The 12,678-nt window shown below is 43.1% G+C and overlaps 2 protein-coding genes across 4 annotated transcripts in view; one reads left to right on the top strand and one right to left on the bottom strand.

Moving 5' to 3' along the window:
- LOC121867510 overlaps positions 1-12,678 on the top strand; it is a 56,792-nt gene that overhangs the window by 650 nt on the left and 43,464 nt on the right. The gene's annotated exons all lie outside the window — the stretch shown is intronic.
- Positions 753-3,272, bottom strand: LOC121867511. 3 transcript variants are annotated; one of them, XR_006089167.1, is made up of 3 exons: positions 1,835-3,272; positions 1,034-1,554; positions 753-993 (listed from the first exon to the last, which is right to left on the bottom strand). XR_006089167.1 is itself a non-coding variant. In XM_042367483.1 (2 exons), exons 1-2 carry the CDS (start codon positions 2,607-2,609, stop codon positions 1,397-1,399), a joined length of 933 nt encoding a protein of 310 aa, XP_042223417.1. In that variant the 5' UTR covers positions 2,610-3,272; the 3' UTR covers positions 753-1,396. The 3 variants fall into 3 exon arrangements, 1 of the variants encoding a protein (XP_042223417.1); XR_006089168.1 differs by having other exon boundaries at positions 753-1,033; positions 1,154-1,554; XM_042367483.1 differs by having other exon boundaries at positions 753-1,554.

Below are 12,678 nucleotides of genomic sequence, written 5' to 3'. Positions count from 1 at the left end.
TAATAAAGGGGGTAGTCCGTAATAAAGAGGGGAGTCCGTAATAAAGGGGGTAGTCCGTAATAAAAGGGGTAGTCCGTAATATAGAGGAGTCCGTAATAAAGAGTCCGTAATATAGAGGGGAGTCCGTAATAAAGGGGGTAGTCCGTAATATAGAGGGGAGTCCGTAATAAAGGGGTAGTCCGTAATATAGAGGAGTCCGTTAAAGAGATATAAGGGTAAAAGGAAGGAAAGAAAAAGTAGATAGATAGATAGATATTTGGTAAAATCGTCATATTTACATTGATTCAGCATGTATATAGACAGTCCAGGTTTACACACACACACACACACACACACACACACACACACACACACACACACACACACACACACACACACACACATATTGTTAAGGTGCATCACGGTGTCATAATCGATCACAGTTAGTCAGGGAACACATACAAGGGGGCCAGGGTGTGTCAGGGGTGAGAGAGGATTACAGGGTCCGACTCAGGTACAGCAAACAGGTATGTGTGGCCAGGTGAGAGAGAGAGAGAGAGAGTACTGTACCCTACTCAACATTGTCTTATATCGACATCAAGATCCTGAAAAGTTCATAAGTTAAATAATTTCTCGTAGCTGAAGATCCAAGTTACCATGAGACTCTACCTAGATACGTTGAATTAGCATCAGTTACGAGAAAAAAAAACTTAATTTAAGATAATCGTTGTGAATCTGTTTTAGGTCGTGGTGTGTTTTCAAACTCTGGTGAGGCTTCTGTTATGAAGGTTTATTATCCAGTAAAATACATAGTGTTATGACCTCTATACACATATCTATCTATCTACCATGAGGATGTCAGTGACTATGCTATAAGGTCGAAGGTTACTGTGTGTTGGATGGTATTGTCACTCTTACAGTCGGTGGTTATGTTGATCCCTTTGGTACAGGCGACGTAATAACCGATATTCACACACACACACACACAGTCAGCTCTTGTGGTCAGCTGGTCACCTCTGCCGGCCACAGTCAGCTCTTGTGGTCAGCTGGTTACCTCTGCCGGCCACAGTCAGCTCTTGTGGTCAGCTGCTCACCTCTGCCGGCCACTGTCAACTCTTGTGGTCAGCTGGTCACCTCTGCCGGCCACAGTCAGCTCTTGTGGTCAGCTGGTCACCTCTGCCGGCCAGATATATCTCTCCTTGTATTATTATATCTCACACGCATCAGGCTCCTCGGTCAACTGGGACATGTCCTTGGCCCGGATAACCCTGGAACATGACCAAGTGTTTCCCAGAGTTCATTTTTCACACACATGGGGTTTCTTTGGTAAGTTAGGTCACGTGCTTGACCTAAAATACCCCCCCCTCTGTTATGACCCAGTGTATCGTCTTGTATCATTTTCACACCTATGAGGATCCTACGTCTCGTCTTCACCTCGCTGCTGACCTCTGATGACCTTGAAGAACACCCAGCGTTTGGTAGAGGCCGTGACCTCCCGGGAGAGGCCATACAAGGTCAACTGCTTGACTCCGTCCAGGGGGACAGCCTCGTCATTCGGTGTTGCTCTCAGATGCACTGAGGAAGATGGCGGAGAATTATGTACGTGACTATACTGTACTGTAGGGGCACGAGATTATTATTATTATTATTATTATTATTATTATTATTATTATTATTATTATTATTATTATTATTATTATTATTATTATTATTATTATTATTATTATTATTATTATTATTATTATTATTATTATTATTATTATTATTATTATTATTATTATTATTATTATTATTATTATTATTATTATTATTATTATTATTATTATTATTATTATTATTATTATTATTAACTCACCACAACATTGTCTGCAATAGAAGAAGAACAACACCAGTGCCACGACCATCATTAAGAGGACGACCCCGGCCACCAGCACGACCCACCACCACCACGGCCACGACGGGCAGATGGTATCCCTCGTCGTGATCCACTGAGACGACCCCCTGGACGACACCTCCAACCCCACCACCCAGTTGACGTGCCACCAGTACTGGGTCGTGTAGAGGTGAGGGGTCCCGTCTACCCATACACTGATCGCCCAGTTATCCGGTCCGTTCCTGTCGTTCCTGACGGTCTGTACGGTCAGTTTGTACCAGTGACAGGTGTCTGTTAGGTTCATCTCCCTCGCTGACATGAGCTGACTGTGAGAACCCATCGTCAGGTCGTTGAATTTACTACTGACGGAGGAGAGAACCTTGTTGACATTGTCCCTCACCTTCTCCAGTGTGTCTCCTATAAGCCAGTCCTTCACCCCTTGCCACAGGTGTCCGGGTAAGGTGTCAGCATCGTCTGGCGTGGCGCTGAGCTTCGCCAGGCTAAGAGTAATGTTCAGGGTGTTGAAGTCTGCTCCGGGTTTGATGATGAGTGTCAAGTTCTCGTAGCTCCAGTGTGACACTCGCTTGACTGTTGTGAATGATTGTGTTCCGTTGGTGATCACGTCTGGTCCACACGTCCCCTCGATGTCCTGTCGTCCCTCCTGCAGGCATTGTCCCCCAGAAGAAGGTGCTGACGAAGATTCTTCCATGTATAGAGCCACCAGTAGACTCATAGCCAAGACGCGCCAGAAAGTCATTTTAGTTTTAGTTTGCTGTGAGTCCTGATGCGGGTATTTGTGGAGCTGTGTACAGTATATACTTCTCTCACTACACCAAGGATACCCGTCTCTCACTACACCAAGGATACCCGTCTCTCACTACACCAAGGATACCCGTCTCTCACTACACCAAGGATACCCGTCTCTTACTACACCAAGGATACCCGTCTCTCACTACACCAAGGATACCCGTCTCTCACTACACCAAGGATACCCGTCTCTTACTACACTAGAAAAACACCTCACTTGTAGTAATAGAGGAACATATCTCTCTCTCTGTCTCTCTCTCTCTCACTTACTTCAGAGAATGGCGTGACCTTGTGTCTGCGTCCTTTGTACCGGAGTGAAGACAGCCGTCGACACAATGCCAGCACGAGCAATCAGCATCCTCCGGCGTTCTCTTCTGCCTGCCAGTGACCCGCCAGGCTAACGTTCACTCAGCTGTCATCTTCCTGTACTGGCGTTGGTGTATATTCCAGCCACAGAAATATTTAACGACGCAAAGTTTTGAAAAGAATAACCAAGATCTTTTCTCAGAGCCGCGACAGACAGACAGACAGACAGACGGTGATGTTTATGTTACGGCCACAAGCGAGACACTAGAGCTTGTTCAGTCAGTACCCGGGAGCTCATATCGCCGTCGTCGCCTCCTTCATTAGTAGTGAGGGAAACCCAGAGCTACGTGCTGTGGTATCTGTGTGTGGGGGGGGGTAAGTGAGAGGAAACAGGGGAGTATAACGTTGAATGGGGGGTATGGGTGGAGGTGGGAGGAGGGATAGAGGGGGGGTGAAGGGGGTGGGAATGGGTGTATGGAAGGGGTGGGAAGGAGGAGGTGGGGTATGGAAGGGAGGTAAGGGGAAGGGTATGGCGGGAATGGGAGGACGGGGTAGGGAATATAAAGAAGGGTGGAGGGGGAGAGAGGAGGGGCGGAAGGATATGAAGGGGTGATAGGAAGGGAAGTGGTTTCCTTTCCCAGTTCGTTGATAAAAATAATCCTCACAATTTCGACACATTAGCGATACTCTTCTACTTCAGGGGCTGTAACGGCTGTAACGGCTGTAACGGCTGTAGTCTCCCAGAGTGTTGCAGGAAAACCCCACTATTGAAGTTGCTGTATTTTGCTGTATTTTGTTGGAAAGCTGCAAGGAAATAGCTTAGATGTTTTGTATTAACTGTAAATCTCTTTCTCTCTCTCTCTCTCTCTCTCTCTCTCTCTCTCTCTCTCTCTTGCACGAAAACGTACCCCATCGCCTCCCTGCTGATTGTGACGTCATGCACCGGATGTGACGTCATATGCCGGGAAAACCAAAAACAAAGGTTCTTGATAACGTTAGTTGCCAGTGAAGGTATTTATTGGTCATTTATGTCTTAATTACGAAACAATTAACATTTTAATCTGTATAAATTATGGATTGGTTTAAGCTAGGATTAAACCACCTCAGCTAACATCTTAAGTTAGGATTAAATCACCTCGGCTAACACCTTAAGCTAAGATTAAACCAACCTCAGCTAGCATTTTAATTTTAGCTGCTTCAGGTTAACACTTAGCTGGCACTTGGCACTTGAGAGTTGAGGGTCTTAACACAGAGAGTCGAGTGTGAGCGAAGGATCTGTCCGAGTGAGTGTGTGTAGTAGTAGAGGCGCTGAGACATGGCAATGGTCTCTCTCTCTCTCTCTCTCTCTCTCTCTCTCTCTCTCTCTCTCTCTCTCCTCTTGTCCTCCTTCTACTCCTTCTCTTCCTCCTCTCCCTCCCTTCTCCCCTTTCTCATTCTCTTCCTTCTCCTTCAACCTCTCCTTCCTCTATTTTCCCACATTATCTAATTCTTTCTTTTACCTCCTCTTCCTCCTCATCCTTTCCCCTTCTTCTTCCACAACCATCTTCATCAATCTCACGCTCCTCTTTCCTTCTCCTCGTCCTCTTTCTCCTCCTTTCTTCTTCTTCCTCCTCTCCTCTTCTTTTCCTCATTTTCCTCCTCCTCCTCCTCCTCTACAGTCATCTTTTACCTCACCCTCCTCCTTTCTTCTTCCTCTTCCTCCTCCTCCTTCCTCCTCTTCCATTGTCCTCCATCCTGCTGACGGAGGCCAAATGGATTAAACTGCCTTGAGTCAGGGTCAGAAGGAGGAACGCGAGTACTTGTGACCAGGGATAGACTGTCTACATTAGTGGCTCTCTCTCTCTCTCTCTCTCTCTTCTCTCTCTCTCTCTCTCTCTCTCTCTCTCTCTCTCTCTCTCATTTCTGCGTCAAGAGACAATTATGCAGTTGTTTTTTGGGGAGTTTTATGTTATCATGGTAGTTCTCCTTTGTCGAGTTTGCCATAGTTTATTCATGGCTTCCGGTGTGTGTGTGTGTGTGTGTGTGTGTGTGTGTGTGTGTGTGTGTGTGTGTGTGTGTGTGTGTGTGTGTGGAGAAAAAAGTTTATAATGTGTTGTTTTGATTCGTGTTGTTTTGATGATGTTTGTCTGTGTGTAAATCTGTGTCTCTCTTTCTCATCTTTTCTTCCTTTACTGACTCTCTTTTTGTTTATTCTTTTACCCTATTCCTCTCCATCACTCTCTCCTCTCTCTTCCTCTCCTCCCAGCCTCCTCCCTTCTCCCCTCTCTCTCTGTGTTGCCATATTGGTGGGTCACGAACCTGTTGTGTTGACTTAGGGATCTGGCACACTTGTTTTCCAAAAAATCGTAAGTTTTTTGTTTTGTTTTCATTCTACGACAAAAAGATGGATTCTCAAAGGTTCATCTTGCCAATTTCAGAGATTATATTTTATTATTTCGATTTACGATACAACGATACTTAAAGGATCGTAAGTTATTTTATATAAGTATGTGTTTATTTGATCTTACGATACAAAAGATGGATTCTCAAAGGGTCGGAAATGATCAGTAACTTTCTTAAGCTTTGAGGTGTAAGAAACGTATCTAATTTGTTTGTTGTTTTATTTTAGTGTATTGTTAATGTTTTTTTTCGGCTTGGGACTTTTCTGTCTGCCTGTCTGTCTGTGTCTTATTCTCCCTCCCCTTTCTTTCACTACTTCTCTCTTTACCTCCTTTTCCCCCTCGCTACCTATCTCCTCCCTCCCTCCCCCCACACACACACACTTTCAGCACCTCCCTCGTCAGCCAACATGATGAAGGGCGTCACCCGTCAGGTCTCCCCTGGTCGACCCTTTTGTGGAGACTGGCACCCTGGCGCTAAACCTTATATATATATATTTGCACATATTCTCATCCTCACATTTTTGCCTTAATCCGGTTTTCCCGTATCTCCTTCCTTCCGTTTTCCCCCGTGTTTCCGTCTTTTTTCCCCGTGTTTCCGTCTTTTTCCCCCGTGTTTCCGTCTTTTTCCCCCGTGTTTCCGTCTTTTTTCCCCGTGTTTCCGTCTTTTTTCCCGTGTTTCTGTCTGTTTTTCTTCCATGTTTCCGTCTTTTTCTTCCCCCTCTCCTCCTCCCTCCCCCTACACTTTACACAAGGCATTATATCTCCTCTTCCCAGGCCGAGGCGACTGAATCTCCGTCTACAGGCAGGTCTTGTGGTTTCGCTTTCAAGGGGTCTTCTTCTTCTTCTGCCCCTTTTTTTATACCCCCCTTTGCCCTTTTTACCTCATGCCCTTTTTATCCCTTCTGTCATTTTTATTGTTTACTTTCGCCTTTTTTTCATATTTGCTTTCGCTCTTTTTTATAATTCTGTTTATTCTTTTTCGTATTTTGGTCTTTTTTTATATTTCCCTTCGCCCTTTTTCGTCTCATTCTGCCCTTTATCATGTTTCTTCCCACCCCTTTTTGTGCTTCCGTCCCTCCCTTATGATCCCTGTCCGTAAATTTCCTGTCTACATCTTCCCTTTTCCGTCCTCTTATGGCCTCCGTCCGTGAGTATTGTGTCAGTCTTCACTTTATTTCCCGCCTTCTTTGGGGGTTGGTCCCAGCTGTCTGTCTCACCCCCCGCGTCGAGAGTGTTCTGAAGCGCGCGCTACATACTCACGTGTTATCGTCCACTAAACACTCCGTCAGCCGAGGCATAAATTCACATTCTCGCCCCACCAAAATAAAAGCCAGTGAAGGCAAAGCAACAGTGCCTGGCGTCTTTATCCCTAAACCATTCAGCCTTATTAGAACCTGCACTGTCGTTCATTAACGCCAGACGAACGATAGCCCCTGTCTCCTACCAACACTGGCGGTTCTGGACGCGTTTAAACCTTCGCCAGACGAACGAACGTCCCTCTCTTCTATTGCCACCACTGACATTCACTTACGACTCAAATATTCATAGACTTCTCGTTACCGTTTGTGGTAAAGTTTTAGACGCACTTAAATCTTCGCCAGACGGAGATTCACTCCATCCACCTATTGCCTTTTCTGTCGTTCGGGTTATTCAGCAATATGACAGTAAACTTTTAGATGTGATAAAAGAGTTTTACTTGTCGTAATATTCTCACCTCCCGGGTCCATCGGCTGGCGGAGGTGGGAGGGGTTATTGGAGGTTTTTGGGGGATGGTTAGTTCAGGTGGGTCATTACACAGGTGAGTTACACAGGTGGGTCATCACACTGGTGGGTTATGCAGGTGGGTCTCACAGGTGGGTCACACTGTTTATAGTGTCGTGGGTCTTGTTGAAGCAGCTGGGGCGACCCAGTGTGGCGGTGAGTCAGCTTCACCATTTAGCAAGACAACCCCTGAACCCCTCGTCCTCCCCTCCTCACCCCTCAGCCTCCTCACCCCTCAACCCCCCTCCTCACCCCTCAACCCCCCCCTCCTCACCCTCAACCCCCCTCCCCTCACCCCTCAACCCCCTCCCTCACCCCTCAACCCCCCCCTTATTAACCTGCAACACCCTAGACCCTCCTCTCCTCCCCTCACACACACACGATATTTCAGGGCTGTCGATAATCTGGCAAAAATATCAAACTCGGAGCTTGATGACCGCCAGTGCAGGCAAACAGAAGCCCGGCGTATATTCTATAGACGCCTGATTATTATTTGACATATGGTGTATATATTAGATGTTCGACTGAAACACGACCCGGACCTTCGTACACTGAAACACGACCCGGATCTTCGTACAATGAAACGTGACCCGGATCTGTGTGTACCCACTCACAGTTACATGACCCGGATATATTTACTCGATGCAGTTGGTCGTCGATGGTATATATTTGATTGCCTCTCAAAATGTTGACAATATGATGCAAAGCCTGACAGAGAGAGAGAGAGAGAGAGAGAGAGAGGACACACGCATTATACAAGTCTCTCAGCAATTCTGTCAGTCCTAATTTCTAAAACTTTCCGAATGTGTGTGTGTGTCTGTGTGTCTGTCTGTGTATATGCAATATTTATATATACGATAATTTAATGTATAAATGAATGGCGAATTTACACTATATCTATCTATCTATTTATCTATCTGTGTTTTTCAGTGTCTGTCTGTCTAGGTGTGTGTTTCAGTGTCTGTCTGTCTGTCTGTCTGTCTGTCTGACTGTCTGTCTATCTATCTGTCTGTCTGTCTGTCTGACTGTCTGTCTATCTATCTGTCTGTCTGTCTGTCTGAGTGTATGTGACATGACTGTCTCCTCACACTCAGAATCATGGCCTCTGCTATATTCAATTTACATATAAAACACACATCACCGTCCGTGTAGGTGTAGCGGATTTGTTTGGTTTTGTTGTGTGTGTGTGTGTGTGTGTGTGTGTATGTGTGTGTGTGTGTGTGTGTGTGTGTGTGTGTGTGTGTGTGTGTGTATTTTTATGGTGTCACCTTATCTTCAGTAACCCTCATCTGTTATTTTCTTTCATTATCTTGTTGTCTTAGTTATCGTAGAGATGTACCCTAATAAAGATATTAATTATATTGGTTATCTTATGGTTAAATATATTATTCCTTTATTCTCAGTTTACTTATCTTGACTTTCTTTCTCTATATTCTTATCTTCGTTATCATAGAAATTATATCCGTCTTTCGCTATCTTACTACTAAATGTCTGATTCTCTACTTTATCTTAATTAACCCTGACCTACTGATATCTATTCACCCCTCTCCCCACCCCCCTTCTCTTGGTTATCTCGTTATCGGGGGTCTTCACTCTCCCTGGACCTGCATTCAGCTGGGTCGTGTATAGGGCGGCCCTTCCAATAGGTCGCTCGGGAGATAAGATTGAATTCACCTCTTTGTACTGAGGGGTAACGTCATGGGGTGTGGGGAGGGGGGGGTCAGTTTAGTCTCTCTCTCTCTCTCTCTCTCTCTCTCTCTCTCTCTCTCTCTCTCTCTCTCTCTCTCTCTCTCTCTCTCTCTCTCTCTCTCTCTCTCTCTCTCTGCTTAATTCATTTTCTCGTAATATTTTCCCATCTCTCTTTCTCTCTATCTCCTCTTTTTATTTCTCATTCTTCTTCCTTCTCTCTCATTCTCTTTCCTCCTTTCACACTATTTCTCTTCATCACTTCACCACCTTCCAGCTCCTGATATAATTCTTATCGTAAATCTCTTTAACGTTCCTGACAATACTTTTAAATCAACCCCCCACCCCTGACTCTCCCTCCATCTTCTGTCACTGCTTCTATTTCAATAATTAATCCAGTAATTCTCTAAACAAGAAGTTATTTCCTCTAGTTTTTCCTATTTTATCGAGTTATTTTAGTCCTTTTCAGTTTATGAGAGTATCCCCTTCTTCCACCCTCCGTTTTCTGTGAAAGCTTCTCCTTGAATAATTTATCCATTAATTAACTGAATACCTGGGTTATTTTTTTTATAATTAGTATTATATTATTTTATTTCAGTATGTTGTAATATTTTTAAAGCTGTACCCCCTTCACCCACCCTCCATATTCTATCGCGCCCTCCCCTCAATAATTAAACTGTAACGAGTTTAATTCTCTAAATGTTTCAATTATGTTCTATTCCATACTACAGTTTATGATGCTATTGTATTTCCTAACAATTTAAATTTTTTTAAACGAGTTACCCCTAATTCTACCCTCCATATTCTATCACTATTTCCCCTTCAATTATTAAACCCGTAACTATTTTAATCCTTTAAAAACTTCAATTATGTTCTATTTCATGCCGGAGTTTATCATGGTGTTGTACTTCCCGTCTTTACTCCTCTTAATTACTGTGTCGAATGTTCTATAGGGTAATTTGATATTTATAAGTGTACATTGGAGCGAGTATGCAGCTTCGAGTCGATTCAATTCTTGGGTCTTGTATTCATAAAGTAAACAACAGCGAGATACACAGCTTTAGCGCCTTGACTCTGGGTTGAGAGAGAGAGAGAGAGAGAGAGAGAGAGAGAGAGAGAGCAGACATCAACATCTCTCACAACAACACGAGGTCATAACATCATCCACCACGGCCACACAACGATAACAAGGTGTGTGTGTGTCTGTGTGTGTGTGTGTCTGTGTGTGTGTGTGTTGTGATCGGATTTCCTCTCGACTAATGAAGAGTTCAACCCCGTGGCTGGCTATCACTCCCTGCCCAGATGGTGGACCAGACCGCGTTGACGAAATTCCCTTAAACCTTTATAAGTCTTTGTTGGCTTTCCTGTGTTGTTTATCTTGCAGGGATTCGAACGTTGGTACGATTATGTTCCATTGAAGGGAATTCTATTGAGCAGAGTGTGTGTTTGAAGGTGGCACTTGAATACAATGACTTAATCCTTTGAGTACGATGACTTAACCCTTTGAGTACGATGATTTGTCTGAATAATAATAATAATAATAATAATAATAATAATAATAATAATAATAATAATAATAATAATAAATAAATAATAAAAGTCATCCAGTCAAACACACTCATATCTATTATTGTTATTTCCTGAGTCACAAATTGGAATACTGGAATAATCTGGAATATTTGGAATTTCGGGAATATCATGGCAAGGGCAGCTTAACACTAACTGGGTCTCTGTGTCGTCGCTTCTCTGATGACGCTTCTAATTTTGTCCTGCGTTCCTGGCACTATTTCCGTGACACTTTCTGGCACTTCCTTACTGTGACTCGTCCCTGTTGCTGCTTCCTGGTACGAGTCTTGTTTTGTGTGATCCATTCCTGGTACTATTCCTGTTATAATTCCTGGCACTGTTCCTGTAATAATTCCTGGCACTGTTCCTGTTATAATTCCTGGCACTGTTCCTGTTGTAATTCCTGGCACTGTTCCTGTAATAATTCCTGGCACTGTTCCTGTTATAATTCCTGGCACTGTTCCTGTTGTAATTCCTGGCACTGTTCCTGTTATAATTCCTGGCACTATTCCTTATTCCCATATTCTACTTATTGTATTTACTTATCTACTGTATTCATTCTATTGTATTATCTCAACAACCCCATTCCATCTTTATTCTTCCTTTAATTCATCTCTCTTCCATCTCTCTTGTTTCCCTCTACACCCATAATCATCCAGTGTTATGCTATTCCTTCCTTTATCGACGTTATTTGCGTTATTGTATTGTTTTTATGCCCCGATTGTGTGTGGGGGGTATATTGATCTCCAGCTGTCTGTCAGCCCGTCAATCTGTCTGTCATAGTGAGGCAATTCTGGAACGGTGCCATAGAGGGGGGGGAGGGGGGTGTCGTTAATAGTTTTCGTGGTGTTGGGAAAAAAATAATATTGGTGTGAGGGAAAAAAATTTGTATTGTATAATGGAGTTTTTTCTTCATGATTATGTTGTAAGATTGTTGTTGTTGTTATTGTTGTTTTGTTGTTGTTTTTGTTTTGTTTATTATTATTATTATTATTATTATTATTATTATTATTATTATTATTATTATTATTATTATTATTATTATTATTATTATTATTGTTATTGTTATTATTATTATTATTATTATTATTATTATTATTATTATTATTATTATTATTATTATTATTATTATTATTATTATTATTATTATTATTATATTGTTATTATTGTTATTAATTGTATCTTTATCAGCACACACACACACACACACACACACCCTCCAGATATTCATGGCGAAAATTGCAACAAGTTTAAAGTCAAAAGATGGTAGAGGAAGTGGGCGATGGGTGGTGGGTTGGAGGTGGGTGGCAGTGGGCGGAGGTGGGTGGAGGTGGGTTGGGCAAGCTCTTTGGGTAATTAAGCTTCCGCCACTCAGGTTAAAACAGAGGCAATCCGACTCCCTCAACGAGCTTGTTACAATCCGGCGTGAAATTGGTCGAGTCAGCGGACCAAACCAGCAACTTCTCATGACTGTGAACAAATAGTGTTACGATGATGATGTGTACACTTTCACACCCCCCTGCTGTACGTACATACTCTCGTGTACGTGTTGTCTCTGTGCACACTCTCACACCCTCCTCCTGTAAGTGTATATCTTCATGTACGTATTAACTTTGTGTATACACCCGTCCATATTTCCCTCATGTATGTACGCATAAATCTCGACGTATAGTATTGTGTATTAATTTATACGTCCATACACTCACGTAAGTCGTGTGTACGTATTTATGTGTATATGCTGTGTATACCCGTGTACATACCCTCTCGTGCAGTCATACATCAAGACGGACCAACAAAAATAATTATCATAAATGTATATGATTAGACTAACAGTAAGATGGCGTGACGGGTGGGTAAGACACGACGTAATTATATCAATAAATATAAAAGGTGTAGAGAGAGAGAGAGAGAGAGAGAGAGAGAGAGAGAGAGAGAGAGAGGATTAAGCAGACTACCAAACATCGTATATTCATGGGTAAAATTTTCGAAGCAACTGAACCTTGTGTGTGTGTGTGTGTGTGTGTGTGTGTGTGTGTGTGTGTGTGTGTGTGTGTGACAAGATAACCTAGCCTAATCCCACCGTGATGTCTGCGGTTCTCTCAAGACGGTACAACACGACACACACTCGTTCATCTCCCTGATCTTAATGTACAGCACAATACCGTGTTGGTCCCCGCAACTCTGGATCACAGAAGCTCAACGCGATATACGACTGTCTGAAACGAAAGCAATAGATTTTTTTCTCCATCCATTAGTCAAGTGTTTCATGTACTGAGTTTACAGTGAGGGAGATAGATAGATAGATAGATAGAGAGAGAG

This window comes from Homarus americanus, unplaced genomic scaffold, assembly GCF_018991925.1.
Source record: "Homarus americanus isolate GMGI-L3 unplaced genomic scaffold, GMGI_Hamer_2.0 scaffold23598, whole genome shotgun sequence".
Taxonomy (NCBI): Eukaryota; Metazoa; Arthropoda; class Malacostraca; order Decapoda; family Nephropidae; genus Homarus; species Homarus americanus.
This window is presented reverse-complemented; position numbering and strand designations above follow the sequence as displayed.